This window comes from Podarcis vaucheri (genome assembly GCF_965113315.1).
Source record: "Podarcis vaucheri genome assembly, chromosome: 4".
Classification (NCBI taxonomy): Eukaryota; Metazoa; Chordata; class Lepidosauria; order Squamata; family Lacertidae; genus Podarcis; species Podarcis vaucheri.
Window position 1 is genome coordinate 80,806,950 of NC_138762.1, and position 22,221 is coordinate 80,829,170.

The 22,221-nt window shown below is 42.6% G+C and overlaps 2 protein-coding genes across 16 annotated transcripts in view; both read left to right on the top strand.

The window, feature by feature from the left end:
• Positions 1–7,333, top strand: part of LIMS1 (LIM zinc finger domain containing 1) — a 74,506-nt gene extending 67,173 nt beyond the window's left edge. For 4 of the 7 annotated variants that reach the window (XR_014218612.1, XR_014218613.1, XR_014218614.1 and 1 more), the window contains exons 7-11: positions 557–649; positions 2,193–2,241; positions 3,325–3,400; positions 3,907–4,107; positions 5,613–7,333. Coding sequence is in view for 3 of the 7 variants with exons in the window: in XM_082218776.1 (XP_082074902.1) it covers positions 557–649; positions 2,193–2,241; positions 3,325–3,400; positions 5,613–5,727 (333 nt within the window). In the remaining 4 variants the exon portion in view is untranslated. The remainder of the gene's footprint in view (positions 1–556; positions 650–2,192; positions 2,242–3,324; positions 3,401–3,906; positions 4,108–5,612) is intronic. The other 3 variants (XM_082218776.1, XM_082218775.1, XM_082218774.1) reach the window with 1 other exon arrangement.
• Positions 7,334–12,008: 4,675 nt separating this feature from the next.
• RGPD4 (RANBP2 like and GRIP domain containing 4) overlaps positions 12,009–22,221 on the top strand; it is a 36,369-nt gene continuing 26,156 nt past the window's right edge. For 8 of the 9 annotated variants that reach the window (XM_082218500.1, XM_082218502.1, XM_082218503.1 and 5 more), the window contains exons 1-8: positions 12,009–12,297; positions 15,637–15,704; positions 16,531–16,642; positions 18,090–18,242; positions 18,683–18,913; positions 19,783–19,934; positions 20,256–20,448; positions 21,764–21,854. In XM_082218500.1, the coding sequence (XP_082074626.1) occupies positions 12,223–12,297; positions 15,637–15,704; positions 16,531–16,642; positions 18,090–18,242; positions 18,683–18,913; positions 19,783–19,934; positions 20,256–20,448; positions 21,764–21,854 (1,075 nt within the window). In that variant the 5' untranslated portion in view covers positions 12,009–12,222. The remainder of the gene's footprint in view (positions 12,298–15,636; positions 15,705–16,530; positions 16,643–18,089; positions 18,243–18,682; positions 18,914–19,782; positions 19,935–20,255; positions 20,449–21,763; positions 21,855–22,221) is intronic. The other variant, XM_082218507.1, reaches the window with a different exon arrangement.

Consider the following 22,221-nt stretch of genomic DNA (forward strand, 5'->3'; position numbering starts at 1 on the left):
ACCTAGCAGTTCGAAAGCACGTCAAAGTGCAAGTAGATAAATAGGTACCACTCTGGCGGTATGGTAAACGGCGTTTCCGTGCGCTGCTCTGGTTCACCAGAAGTGGCTTAGCCATGCTGGCCACATGACCCAGAAGCTGTACGCCAGCTCCCTTGGCCAATAAAGCGAGATGAGCGCTGCAACCCCAGAGTCGGCCACGACTGGACCTAATGGTCAGGGGTCCCTTTACCTTAAGGAGCACAAAAGAGAACAACAAAAAAGGAAGTACAAAGGAACATACCAGAATAACCCTCATCTAATCATTTTAAGAGTTTTACTTGAGGTTTTATCCAGAGTTCTGCTTTGTGCAGCGTGACTCTCCTTCCTTTCATTTCCTCACATGCCCTCAGAATTACCTGCAATGTTCTGGAGCAAACACTTAACTTGCTCCAGTACAGTGAGTTAAGAAGCAAAAATTAAATTATTTGCTCAAGATCACATAGGGATGAATGCAGATGAATTATCACTACATAAAACTGAAGGTAGTAACCCATACTTCTTCCTGCTCCCCTTGCAGCATTTTGTTTGTGCGAAGTGTGAGAAGCCATTCCTAGGCCACCGTCACTATGAGAGGAAGGGGCTGGCGTACTGTGAGACCCATTACAACCAGGTATGGCTCCCTCTTGCATTTTGTACATTCGGCCAGAGACTTTTAGTATGTTAACTCTGAAACTTCACTTCGTCTACATTTGTTGTCTCGTAGCAAGTGCTGGTATGTGTCAAACCATGTAGATTTGACATTCAATGGATATACAGCATTTTATGAGGTAAAAAAAAATATTGAACAACAATTTGCTTGTAAAGCTTCTAATTCCATGATAGCCTACCTTTAATAGGCAAACTTTTAGATTGGAGTATCTCCCCCTTTGTTTTATTGGTTCTTCAGCTCAAAAACACATTTGGAGACCTGGTTTAAATTTGAAGTTGGAAAACTATATTGCACATTTGCAATATTTTGCAGTGTGGCAATCCAATCTGTGAATTCAAATGTGTGTGTGTGTTTATTTCAGCTTTCATTACACATAGAAATCATTTTTTTCCTGTTTAATTACCATATTAGAAGAATCATTTAAAATATGGACTAAAATATTCAGAATATAGTCATTTCTTTCTTTCAGCTTGTTTAAAACTTTCCCATCTGAGGTGTGTGTGTGTGTTTATCGTGTTCATAGGTCCTATTGATCCTTTCACATTTCCAGTTATCTCTAATAAATTATTACTGAGTCGTTGAAGTTTAAAGACTCCTTCCCCTATTAATAGCTTTGTGTGTGCGCGCTTGTTTTTAACAGCTGCCACCGTACACATGTGGAGTACTGCATGAGAACCTATTGTGAAATCCTAGACTGTGCATTGTGCTCACTTTAAACTGGGCACTGTTTAAGAGTGCACTGCCAAGTGGTCACTTGGAGTTATAGCTCAGACCACACACTACACGCAGAAGGTGTCAGGTCCAACCTTTGGCGTCTCCAGATCAGGCTCGGAAAGACGTCTGTCTTGTTGGAGAGCCAATCAGTATAGCAGACAGCACTGAGCTGGAGGTCTGACTTGGTGTAAAACAGCTTCTTGTATTCCTAGCTCAGTTGGTAGAGCAGGAGACTCTTAATCTCAAGGTCAGGGGTTCAAGCCCCAAGACGGTCAAAAAGATCATGCATTGCAAATGACCCTTGTGGTCCCTTCCAACTCTACAGTTCTATTTCTGTATCTGAATGTGTTGGCTCCAGTTCCTGGCCCCCTTCTTCCCTAGCTCCCCTGGGGGTTGAGGGATCCTGTTGAACGGGACGGGCTATGAAACAAGGGCCCAAGAGGAGCCCCAAATATCTGGTAGAGGGGGAAATGGGGATTTCACCTTAGACTCCTGTACCACGGCCCACTTCACTCATCAGGGTCCCTCAAGGGACTATTTGGGGGGGGGCTGCAGGAGGGAGGAGGAAAGTCACCATTAAATTCATATTTCTCTCAATCCAAACTAGTGTGTGTAGCTATTTTTTAAACAAATCAACTCATAATTACTTAAGAGATTTCCCCTCCCTCTTTTTAATCTGTTCTGCTAATGAGAAAGCATATGTTTTTCATATGTCCCAACTTCTGATTTTCATTTTCTAAAGTTCTATGAATACTTGCATAACTATGGAATATTTTCCCCATTTCCGCAGCTCTTTGGTGATGTTTGCTTCCACTGTAATCGTGTGATTGAAGGAGATGGTGAGTCTCTGTGCAGATGCACTTGTGTCTTCATTTCAGGGTTGTTTTTTTAAAATAAAAAAGTAAATAAAACCCACTTAATACAAGTGATTTAAGAAGGGAGAAGCACACAGCAGGATAACAGTTGAAGTTGAGTTCAAAATAAAATACTCAAAATGCACATGAAATACTCATGATGCTAAGCAGGAGCCTGAAATATTATTTCACGAAACTGTTTAGGCATTGATAGTGGGTTTTCAAGTCAGCTTATAGTGAAAAAACAGCAATCACAAAATATAGTGAGGCAAATGAAAGTGGACTTGATTTGAAAGTTCTCAGAGAGAGAGAGAGATTTATTATTAAATTTCTTATACTGCCCTTCATCCAAAGCTCACGGGTAGTTTACCATTTAGCAACACAAAAATACATACCATAATCACAAACAAAAACAGTTTGTGGTTTAGACCACAGAGCCACCCGCATCCCTATTGTGTAAATAATACGCAGTTTCAAACAACATAATAGTGATTTCAAAGACATTGTGTAACTCTCTTAAACATTGCTGTGGAATATATATATATATATATATATATATATATATATATATACACACACACACACACACACACACACACACACACACACATATGGACACGGTGGCTCTGACCACTGAACCTCTTGGGCTTGCTGGTCAGAAGGTCGGTGGTTCGAATCCCCATGACGGGGTGAGCTCCCATTGCTCTGTCCCAACTCCTGCCAACCTAGCAGTTCGAAAGCACGCCAGTGCAGGTAGATAAATAGGTACCACTGTGGCGGGAAGGTAAATGCCATTTCTGCGCACTCTGGTTTCCATCACAGTGTCCTGTTGTACCAGAAGCAGTTTAGTCATGCTGGCCACATGACCCAGAAAGCTGTCTGCAGACAAACGCCGGCTCCCTTGGCCTGAAAGCGAGACGAGTGCCACAACTCCATAGTTGCCTTCAACTGGATTAACTGTCCTGGGCTCCTTTACCTTTTTTACCCTACCTGCCATGGAATTCCGATAAATATCATCTACTCTGCCACTGGTAAACAGACGGCTAATCCTGTCATTTCTCTTCTCAGTTGTGTCGGCATTGAACAAGGCATGGTGCGTGAACTGCTTCGCGTGCTCTACTTGCAACACTAAGTTAACACTCAAGTAAGTTTATCGGATGTTCGTGATAATACATGAAGCGGTGATGTGGCCACGTTTGTACATGATGTCAAACCATGGTTGGTTTAGCGCCGCAGCATGGCTTGTTTCTGCAGGTTAACACACCCTGGATAACTGTTTGCTGCCGGCGATGTTGCTGAACTCCCATCATCCCTGAACATTGGCTATGTTAGCTGGGCCTGATGGGAACTGGAGCACAGGGTTCCTTCATTGTAGCACACATGAGGTGTGCTTTTTGTCTTTTGTGAGTTGCCCTTAGAGACTTCGGCTGTGTTTGGAAATGGGGAAGCCCTTGATGGTGTCTCACACCTGCATTGATGAATCCATTAACGATGCAGCCTCTGCCAAGTGACAGCGACACTTTCTTATTAGTATATTTACTACTTTAACTCTGTTTCCGTTTCCTGCTGAATTCTCCTTGATTTTGCTTCACCTGTATCTTGATTCTATCCTGTTCTCTCCTCCGTTCCTTCTTTTCCCCACCCGTGAAGGGACAAGTTTGTTGAAATCGATCTCAAACCTGTCTGCAAACACTGTTACGAGAGAATGCCGGAAGAATTTAAGAGGAGGCTCGCCAAACGGGAGCGAGAAGCAAAGGATAAAGACAAACACAAAAAGAAAAAGCCTGTCTGCCTGTAAACATGCTTTGTTCCTACCTCCCAGCAACTGCGCTCCTTCCTTTCTTCCTTTCGGTCAGTTTTAGGGAGATCTCTTCTTTTTAGCTTTCAGGGGCAAGAAACCTTTTGCTGCCCCTTGTCTTCTGGGCAGTTTTCAAAGGGGCGCATATCAGTGGTGGGTGGCCCAAGAGGCAAAAGTAGGTGGGACTATGAATGTCTACTTTACTTTTCTACAACAGGTGTGGTCCTCCGATGAGCACCACACAAAAGGGCAACTTCGTTCTGAGTAATTGGACTAATTTACATGCAAGTCCTTTGTCCCCAAAACACATATGGAGCTCTCTAGGTGACATACGCTTCTAGTTCTGATGTTTGTTTTGTATTTGCGTCTATTAGAACATAGCTATTGAGGCTGAGGTGAGAGGCAACTTGAACATATCTATCCCAAGGCATTTGAAAATATTTATCCCAAGGAAGTTCCCTGGGAACAAAGATAGTGGGTGGTAGTCAACAAAGTTTTTTACTTAGAGTAGACCTCTGGAAAGTAATGGACCTAACTCAGGACTTGCCGATCAGAAGGTTGGCGGTTCGAATCCCCGCGACGGGGTGAGCTCCCATTGCTCGGTCCCTTCTCCTGCCAACCTAGCAGTTCAAAAGCACATCAAGGTACAAGTAGATAAATAGGTACCGCTCCAGCGGGAAGGTAAACGGTGTTCTGGTTTGCCAGAAGCAGCTTAGTCATGCTGGCCACATGACCCGGAAGCTGTACGCCAGCTCCCTTGGCCAATAAAGCGAGATGAGCGCCGCAATCCCAGTGTCGGCCATGACTTGACCTAATGGTCAGGAGTCCCTTTACCTTTACCACCCTGTGCACCCACAGAGCAAAGTTTTGCCACCCCTTTCATAGGATACTGTTAGACCAAGGAACTTCTTGCAGAAGCACCTCTACAATGTGTACACCAAGACTGGAAAAGAGTCTTCCGTCATTGTGACCAGCTCTGAACATGATAAGAAATAATGGCAATCTGTGGATTCAAGGTTTCCCAACATTTTAAATGGATTCATAATAATGATTTTATTTCTTAAAAAACACGTTTCATCCTTAAGAGTGACTTTAGGTGTGCATTTTGGGGATCAGAGCCATAACCTTTACAAGCAACATAACATGTCTGACTTTAAAAATATATATATATAAATCACTTTTTAAAGACACCATCTTTGTGAATGCAGCAGAGCACTATTGTGAGGTGGCGATCACTCTTTTTGTCTGCACTTCTTTCTTTATGGGGGGGGGGACATGACACCCAGAAGCGTAAACTAATAAAGATATGTGTAAAACCGCCCTAAGACACCCACTTTCCCCTCAGATGTGGGAATTTACATTATGATTCCTTAGATGACTAGTACAAATCCTTGACTTTATAAAATTGTTTTTTTAAAAAAAGTAGTAGTAAAAATAGTGTAACCTATACTCAGTTTGGGTTGGTGGTAATTTATATATAAAATTAGTTTCCAGCAAAACCTATGAAACTGTTATTATTTGCATTAAGGCTTTGTTCTTTCCCCACTACCCTTTTTAGAAACAAGTTTGTGGAATTTGATATGAAGCCTGTCTGCAAGAAGTGCTATGAGAAGTTCCCACTGGAGCTCAAGAAGCGACTGAAGAAATTGGCTGAGACGTTGGGAAGAAAGTGAGGTCCTCCTCTCCAGATCTCATCTTGCTGTGCAAAGTTTAGGAAGTGCTATTACAGACTTATTTTTGTTGAGTGTATGAAACCCAAGTGCAAAAAAAGGAGAGTATTCCTCTGCATGACTAGCTTCATATTAAAATGTTTGCCTCGCTACCTTGACAGTATACCTCTAAAAACCTCTTTACATGTTATGTAACCTCATATCCAACCATTTAAATTCTGAATTTTACACGTATATAAATTTGTAGATATATACATTGTATATTTGCTTAGTAAGGGGCAACTGAAAAAGGTCCCAGTCGGTGCTGAATAGCCTAATTTAACATATCTAGCAGATCGCCTCACCAAATAGACCAAACCTCATTTTACACTAAACTCCGGCATAGTTTGTTTTGCCATGCAAGCGAAGCACATGGTTCAAGCAAATACCCTGAGGCTGCAATTCTATACAGACTTACCCAGGAGTATGTACCATTGAATTATGTGGGATTTCTGAGTAGACATATGTAGGATTGCACAGCTAAACCCCAACAAGAGTGTTTGGCTGGCTTGTGGCAGTAGAATTGAATTGCTTCCGACACATAGACATTCTACATAGACATTCTACCAATGTTCTTGTGGCATAAGTGAGGGATTAGAGGATTCTAGCTGATGAAGTACCTTTTCCTTTGCTGTGAGCCCTGATATACATTAAAAATTATGAGTCTAATGCACACACTTCATGTTTTTGAGGCAAGGAGTTATTGTTGCTTGAAGTCTGTTTGCGAACTAATGAGAAAGGACATTCACATTTGCTGTTGCCCTGAGGAAAGCTTTGAAAAACAAAACGAACTAGCATTCTCAGCCTTAGAAGTCCATATTCTGCCAGGAAGCCTTGTTGATCATGCCTGCTAACTTACCAGAAAGAACTCTAAATATCCAAGACTGCAGTCTTAGATCCACTCATCTGGAAGTAAGCCCTAGTGAACTGAGTGGGTCTTACTTTTGAGTAGACGCATCTAGAATTGCATTGTAAATTACAGAGATTCCATTCTTCACAGCTCCTTGGATGTGAACCATAACGAAGCCTATACAACAAATGCTTTGTTCGGAGATTAATAGCGTTTGTAATTAATTGGTGTGAGCAGAGTCTTGGCTGTAGTTCTCAACGAACTACAGAAAGACAACTCTGGAATGGATCATTTGAAGACTGCAGCTCAGAGCTGGAAACGGCAGCATAACAGTTCTATATCGCAAGAAATATGTCTACTTGAATTTTGTGGAATCCTTCTATGTAACAGAAATATTCCTCTGTGCTTTTGTATTTCATTTCCTTGTTGTGCCTTATTCTGCCATACTTAAGCAATATTAGTCAAAATATGTACCCTTTGTATACTGTTATTTTGTATTTTTATGCAGAAAATATATGCCCAGTATTTGAAAAGGTTAAGCATTTTTAAGATTTGGTTTTTTTCTAATGATGGAAGATGCTTGAGTTTTTCAAAAACACATTTTCCGACTCAGCTTAGTTATTTTAAAAGAGTATCTGAAATAGAAATCTGAAAGCATCCCGGTTCCAACTGAATGCCTGTTGTGCCACTAGGTCAATAAAATACACTAAGTACTTGCAATTTCTAGCCTCTATGCTATGCTGTGCCTCTGGCACACCTCCCTGCATCCCATTGCCATGGTGCCCATTAGCCCCAGCAGCATAAACAGCTGCAACTGCACACCTGCCAGAGCCCAGGTATCCTTACCAGCACTGGTTAGGAGGAGCAAAGCCTATATAAAGAAAAGGAAGGTCAAGTTCACAGCTCCTGAGGATTGCAGCCTTCTTGGAACAAAGGTTTGAGGTCCCCCTTGGGAGAAAAGGATTGCATCCGTGTGGGGCAGCCTGTGAGCATTTTGGTGCCACAGTCCCAGGGATACTGGAGTACCGTATTTTTCACCCCATAGGACGCACTTTTTCCCCTCCAAAAATGAAGGGGAAATGTGTGTGCGTCCTATGGGGCAAATGCAGGCTTTCGCTGAAGCCTGGAGAGCGAGAGGCATCAGTGCGCACTGACCCCTCTCGCACTCCAGGCTTCAGGAAGCTATCCGCAAGCCTTGCAAGCCCTGCAGGAGTTCCCGCGGGCTCACAAGGCTTGCGAGCAGCAGCCCGAATCACGGGGCACCCTCCGGAGGGCTCCCCGTGCTTCGGACGAGTGTCCGCAAGGACTTGCGGCGGCAGCCGCGGCTGGGGGGGGAATAATTTTTATTCATTCCCCCCCCCCAAAAAAAAACCGAGGTGCGTCCTATGGGCCCTGTAGGACGAAAAATACGGTATGTCTGCTATTTTTCTGCTTTTTTGTTTGTAAGTTTATCTTCTTCCCTCCTTGGCTAAGTAAACATTGGAAACTGTTCCATGGGCATAGGCTCTGAGACAACACTCCCACTCCTGTTTCCTTGGTAGGATTGCCCTGCCTGTTAGAAAAATCATATTTGGTAGAGAAAAGTACATTGTCAATAAACCAGGTCACACATGCTGTGGAATTAACAGGTTTGGTGGAACCCTGTTTTTGACCCATTTACAAAAAAGACATCTTTTTTTAAAAAAACATCGTATTCTCTTATCTCACACCCCATTCCTATTGGTAACAGATGTGACCAGGTCTTTTTGTCACCTTGTAGCTCAGCCTGAAAGTGGACCCTAGAACTTCACCCTTCTATACATGCCCCCAACTATTCCTGGAATGAGGAGAGAACTGACTTCCCACAAATCCGCCTTTGCCTTCCAGTAACTTAGTCACATTTCTTATCAGCATACTTTCAAAACCAACCAAAATATGTTACTGTTTCACTATCTACTGTGTTGCCTGATTATGTTCTTCTCTGATTAGGACTGTTTTTGTCATCCTTATCGTCGGTCCAGCTGCCAAGGTCTCACACCAGCTGCCCTTTACTTCTGTGAAAGATGAAATCCGCTTGCACAAAGCTGGACCTTTTCATTGCTGTCATCTATTTGATTATATCACGGCTGTTCTAGTTGCTGAATTCAGTGGTTCCTTAGTTCCATTATTCATTCAAATATTTTTTTAAAAACACTTCCATATAAAATACCACAAGGCAGTGCGCAACCTAAAAACAGTGTTACAGCAAAAACAATAGAAATGTCAAACACATCAGTAAAAGCTGGTTGGCAAAGAATCTCGGGTTTGAAAGGGAATAATAACAGTTTTTAGAAGACATCTAGAAACCAGCAGGGGTGACTCCTGCTGAATTGCTATTGGCCAGCAGGGCCTGCCACACTAAAAGCTCAGTCCCTGGTAATGGCCAGCTGAACCTGGGGGCATGTGGAAGCGCTAAAGGGCATTAAATATTAAAAACTTCCCTAAACAGGGCTGCCTTCAGATGTCTTTTAAAGACAGGATAGCTGCTTATTTCCTTCACATCTGAAGGGAGGGTGCCCACTACCAAGAAGACCCTCTGTCTGGTTCCCTGTAACCTCACTTCTCGCAATGAGGGAACCGCCAGAAGGCCCTCGGTGTTGGATCTCAGTGTCCGGGCTGAACGATGGGGGTGGAGACACTCCTTCAGGTATACAGGACTGAGACCGTTTAGGGCTTTAAAGGTCAGCACCAACACTTTGAATTGTGCTTGGAAACGTACTGGGAGCCAATGCAGATCTCTCAGGACCGGTGTTATATGGTCTCAGCGGCCACTACCAGTCACCAGTCTAGCTGCCGCATTTTGGATTAATTGCAGTTTCCGGGTCACCTTCAAAGGTAGCCCCACGTACAGCGCATTGCAGTAGTCCAAGCGTGAGATAACTAGAGCATGCACCACTCTGGCGAGACAGTCTGCAGGCAGGTAGGGTCTTAGCCTGCGTACCAGGTGGAGCTGGTAGACAGTCACCCTGGACACAGAATTAACCTGTGCCTCCATGGACAGCTGTGAGTCCAAAATGACTCCCAGGCTGCGCACCTGGTCCTTCAGAGGCATAGTTACCCCATTCAGGACCAGGGAATCCCCCACACCCACCCGCTCCCTGTCCCTCAAAAACAGTACTTCTGTCTTGTCAGGATTCAACCTCAATCTGTTAGCCACCATCCATCTTCCAACCACCTCCAGGCACTCACACAGGACCTTCACCACCTTCACTGGTTCTGATTTAAAGGAGAGGTAGAGCTGGGTGTCATCTGCATACTGATGACCACCCAGCCCAAACCCCTCTGAATTTACACAAGAACCATGAACCTGGCCGGATAGCAAATACGGCTCTCACAGCGGCAGAGTAACATGGTACTAAGAGCTTGCTCCTGTGAACAGTCTGGCTGCTATGTTGCGCGCTAGTTGCACCTTCTGGACCAGATGCAAGGAAAGCCCCACATAAAATGTGTTACAGTCATCGGGTCTTGAGGTTTCCAGTGTGGTCAGGCTCTCCTGGCCCAGGAAGCTGGTATACCAGCTGAAGCTGATAGAAGGCGCTCCTAGCCAGTGAGGTCACTTGGGCCTCTTGGCGACAAAGATGGATGAAGAAGTACCCCCAAGCTCTTCCTTCAGAGGGAATGTGATCCTGTCGAGAACAGGCATCATGCTGGAATCGCCCACCCACAAGGCCTCCATCTTTCTAGGATTCAAGGTCAGCTGGTTGGCTTGCATCTGGCTCAGCGACCTAAGGCTTGCACAGCCACTCCTGACAGATGTTGAGGAGATACTGAAGAGAACTCATGAGGGGTGAGCCTCTCTCATTGTCTATATGGAACAGGGTGTAAGGGATGGATTCCATATGTGTTGGAACCAGGATGCAAAACAGATGTAAGAGAAGAGGTGTATGAGCCAGTGCCCATTCCTCACCTGGGGAGAGTTGTGTGCAGTGCCAGATTTACGTATAAGCTAAACAAGCTATAGCTTAGGGCCCCACTCTTGGGGGCCCCCCAAAAAAAACTAAAGGAAAAAACACCTGGATGTACATTTCCAAAATATAAGATAAAAAACAAATAAAATAAAACCTACATACAGCAACAGTGTTTTGTGTTGTGTAGGCGCCTATGAAGTAAGTTATGGGCCCCGCCTGCTAGCCTGCTCCCTAAAATATCACTGGTTTGCTCATTTCTATATATAGGGTTGATGTATGGAAGTGAGAGCTGGACCATAAAGAAGGCTGATCGCCGAAGAATTGATGCTTTTGAATTATGGTGCTGGAGGAGACTCTTGAGAGTCCCATGGACTGCAAGAAGATCAAACCTCTCCATTCTGAAGGAAATCAGCCCTGAGTGCTCACTGGAAGGACAGATCGTGAAGCTGAGGCTCCAATACTTTGGCCACCTCATGAGAAGAGAGGACTCCCTGGAAAAGACCCTGATGTTGGGAAAGATGGAGGGCACAAGGAGAAGGGGACGACAGAGAATGAGATGGTTGGATGGTGTTCTTGAAGCTACTAGCATGAGTTTGATCAAACTGCGGGAGGCAGTGGAGGACAGAAGTGCCTGGCGTGCTCTGGTCCATGGGGTCACGAAGAGTCGGACACGACTAAACGACTAAACAACAACAAATATATAGGGTGCCTACATTCTGCATAGACTGGTTGCACAGCAACATAGCATGCAGCTGCAGCGCAGCACAGTTGAATGTAGGTCAAGCTGTTGTACCTGTTATTTAATATTAAAGAGTGCTTGTAGACTGACGATCAGGCAGCATAGACTAAAGGCATGAGCATATTCAACACAAAAAATCGACAATTTGTTGTTGACAAAGGATAAAAAAGTAAAGGGACCCCTGACCATTAGGTCCAGTCGTGATAGCTGGACATATAAAGGGCCCCATTACCTTCAGTAGCTTAGGGCCTCGTCAAACCTAAATCCGGCCCTGGCTCTGTGCACAGGGGGGAGCTTGTCTTGCTCCATGCATCTTAGAATCATAGCATTGCAGAGCTGGAAGGGATCCCGAGGGTCATCTAGCCGAACCCCCTGCAACGCAGGAACTCTGCTAAAGGTGGCCATTCAACCTCTCTTTTAAAAAAAACCCTCCAGTGAAGGAGAGAGTCCGCCTCCTTTTGTTGCAGCCCGTTTTCACGAAGATTCCCACGCGCGCTGGTTGCCCGACCACAGCTGTAATTACCCTGCATTTCGCCCCTCTCGTCTATTAGTAGCTCTCTGTCTACAGCGGCGGGGGGGGGGTAGAGATATTCCGCCCGCCACGCGCTGAGGTGGGATCACTCTCTTACTTTTCGTATCTCTACGAAGCGAAACTGAGCGTTCATTCCCCAGTGCGCAGCTCTAGGGTTGACAGGACGTCACTTCCGATTTCTCCCTCTCCCCCCCCCGCGCTATTTCCGTCGCGAGGCCGCCGACGCCACAGCGGCGGCTGTTCCCTCTGCGCGAGCCGGCGCGTCGGCTAGCACGTCATTCCTCCTCGAGCCGGAGCGTCGCCTCCTCGGACCGGCGCAGGCTTTGGGCTCCGCGCTCTCGCCCTCCCTCTTCGAGCCAGGGGAAGGAGCCTGAGGGGCCCGTTGGCGGCCGGCCCTCTTTCGCCCGCCACCATGTTGAGGCGCAGCAGGGCGGAAGTGGACCGTTATGTCTCCTCGCTGCAGGCCTCGGCCTCTTCGCCCAGGGAGGTGAGGAGCCTTCGTTTCGTTTCCCTCCCTTCCCCTCCCCCCCCTCAAACCGATTTTGAGGCGAGTTCAGAGGCGGCCCGCCATTGGTCCCCTTGGCTGTTTGTTTTGAGGCTCTCCTCCAATGACTGGACGCGAGCCGGCGTCGGTTAAGGAGGGGAGGGAGTTAGTTTGGATTGGCAGCCGCCTCTCGGGGTTCGAAGGAGGGGGGGGCTGGCCGGCTGGGATTAGGGCAGCGCCTGCTCGCGCGTTGGGCCTCCTGTTCCCTGGCTCCAGTGTAACAGAGGAGCATGTGGGATTGTGCCATGGTGATTCTAAGGGGGCGGGGCTGTGCTAGGTGATGCAGCTTCAGGAGTGGGGGGGCTGATGGGGGGGGGGACCACCTTCCAGCCAAAGGGCCTTTCCTTCAAAGCAGCCTCCTGAGGGCTCCACGCCAGCGTCTGGTGGGGCCAGATGCAAAAGTGGGCAGGGCATCTTCTGTCTGGGCGTAGTCAAAGGGGGCGTGTTCAGCTCAAGTCAAGTATGAATCGAAAGCGGAGTACAGTTCCCTGTTTTATGTTTGCTTTCTAACACAAAAAACTCTAATAAGAACTATTTTTTTAAAAAAGTAAATCAATAAAAATACTTAAATGAGGTTTTGCCCCCCTGGCAACATCAACGCTGCCCCTTGTAATATAAATCCTGGCTATGTCCATGTTCTAACTAACAAAGTTACATCCCAGTCATGCAAAAGTAAGGGGTTTCTATACCCTGCTAAACACACAAACATACACACACCCCTCAGCCCTCCTAGGCAAACAAGATGTAAGAGTAGAGTTGAAGGGCCTATTTCTGCCAGGGGAAAGCACTCAAGTGGCTTGGGAAGGGGTGTGGCCTGGGATGGTCCTGAGTGCCTAGGAGCGTTTGGTGCCTGGGTCTTGGGTCCCCTACCCTCGCATTACTGCACAAATTCTGATGAAGAAAAACCAGTGTCTAATGCAAATTCTTCTGCTTTTTCTATTCGTAAAAAGACAGGAGCCACCTCCAGGCCTGTGCTTGGTAATCTTAATGTATGTTGGCTTTCCCATCTGACTTTCCTCCAGCTAATATATTGTGAACTTTCCAATGTAAACAGACAGTTGTGGTTCATGATCTGTCTGCGAACCAATCTCTTAGGTGGAACCTCCTTCTGAGAAGACATATATAGGACTGCCCTCTTAACCCTGTACTCTTTTCACTGTGGCATCATATAGCACTCTTGCCGGCTGCCTCTGGGTGTGGTATAAACTTTATAAATGCTGGTTTAAAAATAGTTGACATAAAGGTTGCTCAACTAACCTTAATGTTTTTTGCTTTAAAAATCCATTCACAATTACAGTGGCCAGTGGTTATTGTCCTCATTAAAAACAATGTTTTTTTCTTCCAACATATTTCATGTGAAGTAGTATTTGGTAATTGAACACTTAACCATGTGTTTGTGTATTTTAAAAACATTTCCTGCAGTTTTCTAGGTGCTACATCATGAATAATTTGATATTCCTATACTGAACTGTATAGTTTTTTTTCTCTCCCCCTCAAAAAAAAACCCCCTAATGTTGCTTTGGTTAAGTTTCACTTCCCATTCTTCTTAGCAGTTGTGAGTTACGTCCTGGCAGGAATTGGAAGTTGTCCGTCCTAAATTCTAATTAAAAATCATTGCTTTTTCTTTCTTGAGGTTTGTGGGATTATTATGGCAAAGAGCTTGAGATAGTCTAGTTTCTTTTTGTATTCTTTGATCTGTTGTCTCTCTGATAAAAGTATTTCTGCCTGAGATGGACATAAAACAAATTAATTTAGGACAAGGCACAGAAATAACTTTCTTTCATGAGGCAAATGGGGTATTCCCCTGACGGTACATACAAATGACAAGTTGCAGAAACTATTGAGCAGTTCTTCATATAGGTAGGCAATGCTATGGACAATTCAACTAAAGGGAGTAAAAAAGAATCCCTGACCTAACATGAAAGTTGCATTTTGTTGTCTTGACTGTCTTAATGAAAGCGTAGTTTCTGAGTATAGGAAGCTGCCATACATTTTGCTGCCACTCCCTTCTCTGAAACACCAAATTGACAGTTGTTACTTGTCAGCTTTGAATAATTCACATGGTGGTATCTATATGATAGATTTTATGCTTATACAGAAAAAGGCTGTTACTGGGCCTTAGCAGATAATGGGTGCACTCTGCACTTAAAGTACTGAGCATGCTGCAGGAAGAAAATACAGGGTGGCATTAGGTGATCTATTTTTCCTCCCCTGTGTACCCCCAAAATCTCCAGATGATCCACTAATCCCTAGAGCAGATTTTGAGGGCCAACAGGGAGCATAACCCTTGTTACATAAGTGGATACCCAGCATGGTTTTGACTCCAGGGTTCTGCTGCATTTGGCACAAGGCGTTAAGTTTACCTTTACCTTAAATACAAATTGCAGGAGGGACTATATTTCTGTCCTGGGTCCTGGCAGTTTTCAGCTCTGCTGGTTAGTGATGCAAAGTTGACAATTTCTGCAAAGCCCAGTGTTTGTCACTGGTGCCATTAGGTGAAAGTTTCCTATCAAGATGAGGACCTCTTTCTTTGCCTTCCACTATATATCAGGGTGATTTTTTCCAAGAATAACCACCATTGAAAACAGCAACAGTTAGATATTCAGAATTAACAAGAGGTAAGGAAGCAAATGAACACCTCAATCTTAGTCATTGATTAGGCCTTGGCATCTTCATATGGTGCTATTGAATAGGCCTTTGTCCTCAAAAGGCAATCAGTATGACTTATGCTTGGCTATTTCATGGTTGCAAAACTTACTGTTTTTGATAACCATTATTTAAGCATAGATTAGCTTAATTTGATTAGGCTGGTAATGGAGATGTAGTTGGCACATAACTTCCATCTTGGATCAGTGAATGTTCTTTGTCACAGGACATTCAACCACCCAGGCCTTGACTGGTGAGGGAGGCAGTGTCAGGAACCCTCTTTGAACATATTTTTAAATAAATACTTCAGCATCTAGCACAGCTCATTAGTTGTTAAACAGCAGGTAGAACAATCATTATTACATGGTCTTCAAGATCCTCAGCAATTTTCAGGTGGTCTGAGGGGTAGGAGTTTGGGAATCACTGATCTAGAGGCTTGCTGTGGTTCATTCCTGTCACTGGACAATAACTTATTGTGATGAATTAAATGCTTAGAAAGAGGCTTGGAAACAGCTCTTTCTCACTCTAGCATTGTAAATACTTAGGATAGAGTTATGCAGATAAAATTCTGGCTGTTCAATGACCAAAATGTAAGTGAATTACTGTCAGCATTAACAAAAGTATTTTTCTCTCTAGAAATCCATGAAAGGATTCTTTTTTGCTAAGCTGTATTATGAAACAAAGGAATATGAATTGGCTAAAAGGTAATACGAAATATTATTCATTAAAATGCATAATTATTCCAATGATTGATTTTACTCTGATTCAGAATAACTTGTGTTTGGTTAATTGTTTATGAGAGAACTCTGCATGACAAGTGTTGATAGGCATATACCAACCACCCCCAACTTTCTGTTCTCCGGATGTTTTGGCTGCAGCTGATGAGGCTGAAGGTCAAAACATCCAGAAGGCCCCAGGCTGGAGAATGCTGGCTTTTACTAATCATATATAATTATTTTCAGGTTTTATATTGTTCCATGTAGAACTAACGCTGGCAGTTGCTTCATAACCAAGTACAGTGGTGCCTTGCAAGACGAAATTAATTCATTCCGCGAGTTTTTTCGTCTAGCGAATTTTTCGTCTTGCGAAGCACGGTGTCGAAAAAGTTTTGGAAAAGCTTCAAAAATCACCAAAAACCTCAAAAAAGGCTACCACACCGCGTTCTATGAGTTGCTCCTCGAAGTCAAGTCGCAACTGTATTAACGATATTAAGAAAAAGGAAACAAACTTGCAAAAAAAGCAAGACGTTTTCGTCTTGCAAAGCAAGCCCATAGGAAAATTCGTCTTGCGAAGCAGCTAAAAAACCGCAAAACCCTTTCGTCTAGCGAGTTTTTCGTCTTGCGAGGCATTCGTCTTGCGGGGCACCACTGTACTGTGGTTTTTGCATTGTTAAATATGCCAAGCTTGGGGCTCCTATTTCACATTTATAGCGTGACTATTAAATGCATTGACATCACCTACGTCTATTCTGGAGTGATGTCATTAGTCATTGATGGCTGCTATGTTAACTTGCTATGCTGTTTTTTAAAGGTACATATCTACATATCTCAGTGTCCAAGAAAGAGATCCCAAGGCACACAAATTCTTGGGACAACTCTATGAAGCTGAAGAAAACATAGAGAAAGCTGTAGGTTGTTATAAGGTAAAAAAAATAAATGCTTCTACATTATTGTTTCTAGAGGCTGTTGTATATGAAATATTTACTTAGATATATTTTATTTTGCCAGAGCATATTTTGGAATGCTATGAAATATTTTTAAAGTATTGCTGCCTTGGCTGTAATTAAACAATAGAATTACCAAATGTCAGTCCCACAAAATCTTCTGTTGCCTCCAAAAAAGTATGTGTTTTGAGCATGGGTAAAGCATGGTTGTCGAGCAGCCACCAAGACTGTCCCTTACAAGATGTAATTCTATAGTATTCCATGGGGGGTGGGGTTCCTAGGGTAACAATTGGCCATTCCCACCTCAGATTGCCACACAGAGAGTTGGCAAAATAATTTGAATGATTCTGAAACACTTAACAGGTCATTTAGGTTACTACATTATGTTCCGTGGTATCAAAAGATAGTCCAATTGGGTCTGTCAGGTCAATATAGTGAGGGGAACTTCCTGTTGATTCCTAACGCATGAAATGTTGACCAGAATACTGTTGGTTATAATGCTGAGCTTCTGATTGGTCTTGATTCATAATTCTGGTATCTTTTAGATAGACCTTAGAGTTTCATAAACTTTCCTTTTACTGGAAAGCTCAGAACCAAACAAAAGAAATATTTTTTTATACACACACACTTGGCATATCATCTGAGCTGGGCTTTCAAGCAGCAGGAAGTTATAGCAGTCAACTTCTCATATAAGTTTCAGGGAATATTAGCTCTTCCATAATCTGAGCTAGGATCTCAACCTGATTTTTTCATATCCCACCTTGGCACATAAGCTACGCTGCCTTACTATGTGTTATAAGCTTAATAAAAAGTCCACTTTAATATTGAAGTTTGGAGTAGGTGACAGGAATCCTGCTGAGTTGGCCTTTTGTGATGGGTTCCCCTATAGCTTTCAGAACCAATGAAAGGAATTTTGTGCTGTCTTCTAAGTGATAGAATCACAGTATGGAATTTAGCCACATCTTGACTTGTCAGCTTGGGAAATGCTCAGACTGTGTTGTGGTACAGGGCAACTTGGCAAGGAAAAACAACACTTCTGTGAATCATGTTTCTGATCTGTACAAATACTTGTCTCTTGTGATATTTCATAAGCATAACATCATTCTCTACTGCTAAAGCATGTCACACCTGTCCAGAAGGCTTTCCCTTTCTTGGTCCTTTGTGAATGCTGTGTTTATGAAGTGGTGAAGGCTGCACTAATCTACAGAAGTGTGGTAACAAAGTAGTCACCTGCATCTCTTCCATCATTCTTCTACACCTGAGTAGCATTGCAAATAAGGCAGTGAAGTGATCTTTTTAAACAGCTGTATAAGCCTCTTTAACTTGGTTTATGTGTTCTGGTAGTCTATATTGCAACATTTTGCGTCACAGAAAAACAGAATTAAACTATATATACGGTACTACTTCTTTTCAATTGTGGCTTTAGCGTTCAGTGGAGTTGAACCCAACACAGAAAGACCTTGTATTGAAGATTGCAGAGCTGCTGTGCAGTAATGATATTACTGATGGAAGAGCAAAATACTGGGTTGACAGAGCAGCCAAGCTTTTCCCTGGAAGCCCTTCAGTTTTTCGACTAAAGGTAACCTTAACCTCCCCCTCCCCACCTTGAGTATTGTCACATCTTACAGAATAAACCTGGGCACAATTTGGACACAATCTTTACATGAAATTGGCAGTATGAAAAGTTTGGCAATAAGTTAGTAGTTGTAACTTTGTTAATACCTGCTGTTTTCTTAGTTTTCTCAAAAAAAGTAGAAACCTGATAACATGTAACACTTCCTTTCATAGTTAAGAAACTCCTGATTTTTTTTTAAAGCCCCGCTCAAAGAAACTGCAATGCATTTCCAGATATGTAGTGGATTCAGATGTTTATTGCTATATTGTCTCAAAACTAGCTTCCTTATGTAATGCAGTTTTATATAAAGAAGCTATAAGAATGATGTTATTCCTTGAGAATGCTTGAAAGCCTTGTGTTTAAATAAATAAATATAAAATGTCAACCCTTTATCTTTACTGTAGGAGAGTCTGGTGGATTGCAAAAGTGAGACTGGATGGAACCAGCTTCTTGATTTGATCCAGTCAGAATTGTGTGCCAGACCTGATGATGTTTATGTTAACATTCGATTAGTGAAGCTCTACTTATCAAACAAAAATCTTGCAGCTGCTGTGGCACATTGTCAGGAAGCAGAGAAAAAAATACCATTGCAGTCAAGCTTGGAATGGTGTTCGTGTGTTGTACATACACTTAAGGTTTGTTTAATTATACTTGTAAAAATACTTCTTTTTGTAATTTCCTATAGAAAATATTATAGTAACTTCAAGTGAAGACTAAACCCAGTTTAAACTTTCTTTATTAATTGGATCCAGTTGCATGACAGAACTTACTTTTGATCAGAGTTTTTACTGGGTTTCATCTACAAATACCCCTCATGAGAAAGGTGTCTTCAGCCCCTAGAAAAGCCATTTCACATTTGACTAAGCATTTATAAGAAACATTGAGACTAAGTCAAAAGCTGTTCTTTCAAGTGCACAACCTTGTGAGGAGCCTGAGAACTACACTAGAATCTACCTATGGGTAGGACTGCATGAACTCATGCAAGTACCTGCGGAACAGCCCTAAAAAAGTTGCCTTCTGCTCATGATTTTGCCTTGCTAAAATATAGTGGGTCACCCCAGTGATCTAGAACATGGACAACACATGGAGGTGTTCAGGGCCTTCTGCAGTGCATGAAGCAGACTGGCATATTTTTGTCCTGCCACTCAAACCTCACTCTTCGGAGGGCATGTGCAAAATGCTGAAAAGTCCTTCTCAGCATTTTGTACACACCCTCAGCTCTTTCATTGCTCTTTTGGAGTCCACTGAGGTAATGATGCTCAGTTGGTGTCTTAAAAGATAGCTTAAAATATCCCTGATAAAGCTGCTAAAAATAAAATCCTCACAGTCTACCCGGAGTAAGATTTTTGCTTTATTTAATTTTGGGCTGCTGAATTTCAGTAGAGAATGAGTACACAAAGTAGGGTCTGATCTTGCTTAATAAAACACATTGGAGATCTGGTGGCTGAGCCATAATACACATTGACTAAACAAAATATTTTTTTAATTTTAATTTTTTTCCTAGGAATATCTTGACTCTCCACAGGAGTTGGAATCCAATAAACCTAACGAGCAAAAGACTAGATCCCGTCGGGATCTTTTGTTGGCTTATTCAAATCTGGTCGTAATGACACTTTCAAACAGAGGTGTAGAAGAAAGCAGAGAATGCCTCCAAAGGTATCTTGATTTGTTCAGTTCAGAACACTTCTAAATGAAGAGTTGATGAAATGCCCCCATTTTTTTATTGTGAAATGTCCTTGCTTTTGTATTGTGTCCACACGAAAGCCCCTTAATTCAGTTGAATATTTTATTAGTTGCTTTCATGTGCTGCTTTTTGCATATTTGCAGTGTATATATGTGTCCTATATGGCAGAGGAACAATAAGCAGGAGCCACTAGTAAAGAAACCACTCAAAAGTATTTACTGGTGTTGCTGTTTCTGTAACAGTACTTTGCTGAGCTATGAAACTACTGTTATTAATGAACACTTGTCTTGTAGCTTTGATCATGCACTCCATTCAGTGAAACCTCATGCAGCTGGAGGTGATGAACTTTCTGTAACTTTCCTGGAAATGAAAGGCCACTTCTACATGCATGCTGGAACTCTGCTGTTGAAAATGGCCCAGGAAAGTGAAATGCAGTGGAGAGCTGTTTCAGAATTGGCAGCTTTATGTTACCTTCTAGCTTTTCAGGTAAGTTCTTCTCAAGTAACATGTTGCCCTCAGTCATTTATAGTATTTGTGCTGTAGATTTCAGTGTTAAAAGTGCCAAGGAGTGTTTGTATATGCATGATACTACAGGGGGGGGGGTGAAATTTGTTCTGTTCGTGCTTTTTTGTTTTTTTAAAAAAAGGACAAAATCAAAATTGAATGCTTTTCAGTAGAATTGCATATCTAGAGGTAAAAGGAAATAAGTATGTGTGAAACCAGGAGGAATCTGCTGTCTACAGATAATTTAGCCCAGCCAATTAATTTTGCTGTGCACCTTTGGCTTTCGTGGGAAGCCAACACATTGCCCATAGGGAAAATCGTCTTGCGAAGCAGCTCAAAAAACAAAAAACCCTTTCGTCTAGCGAGTTTTTTGTCTTGCGAGGCATTCGTCTTGCAAGGTACCACTGTATACCGTACTATTGTCTGCATTCTTGCTTGGAGAATAGTGTGGTACAATGTGGCTGCTGCCACGATGTATGCACATCCTCTTCTGGCACCTTTACTAAACTAGCTTCACTGTGTGCCATTATTGCAATGCACTAATGGAAGTTTTTAATGTTTGATATTTTATTCTGTTTAATATTCTGTTGGGAGCCACCCAGAGTAGCTGGGAAAACCAAGCCAGATGGGCACCGTATAAATAATAAATAATAAATAATAAATAATAAATATTTATTTATTATTACTTATTTGTACATGCATACATCTGTGATAATTAGGATGTTTTATATTACTTTGACAGATTATATCATCCTCTTATGCCAGTTTTCTCTCCAGCCAAAGGGTAGAGTCCCTAGCCCTGCCTTCCCAAATCTGGTGCCCATCAGAAGTTTTTTTATTACAATTTGCATAATCTGTGATCACTGGACATTTCTGGGACTGATAGGAATTGTAGTCCAAAACATTTGGAGGCCAACAGGTTGGGTGAGGCTACTCTGGACTCTCTGAAGTTAGCTCTATCAAATAATTACTATTGAACTGTTCTTAAATGACTTTCCACCACCATATCTTGATGAGTAAAAGCAAGACTTGCAGTTCAAAATACTATTCCTTTCCCTTCATTTCTTGAGAAAGAAGCAATAAGTTTGTATTCATTCAACTTGTCCTTGGCATAGAGCAATGTAGAGTCAAAAAATGTTCAGCTTGGCACTTTGGACAAAAATGTAATGTAAAATTTATGATTGTACTAGACATGATTTCTACACTTCACAGAAATGGATTTTATTCTTAAGCTTAGTATTGTTATAATATATTTCACTGCAGAGCGAATTCTTTACACTTGTCTAATCTCTACCAGGTTCCTAGACCAAAGTCAAAACTAATAAAAGGCGATCAAGCTGAACAAGAGAAGTTGGAAATGTTAGCCTGTGATCGACAGAGCCAGTCTGGTAATAATATTCAAAGTCAGATTTCATTTTAGAATCAAAGCTGTGGACATCTAGTAGCAATTCTAAAGCAGCGTGTAAAGACTTCACTCAGTTAAAATTAAAAGTAACAAACCTTTAATAGGCAATGCTAAGAATTCAAAGCATAATGTGGGTTTTAAAGAATGGCAGCGCTAGAGGCCCCAGCATAACTTTTCAATATGTCCTCTTGACTAAGATTCATTTTCTGCCTTCTGAGTCTTCAAACCTGCAGTTATTTCCTCTTTGAACAGAATGTTTTAAATTCAACCACTTAACTCTTTGGGTGGTATTCAACAAAGTACTTCCACTAGCACAAGGATTTCTGCTTGTACTGTACAACGCAACTTAC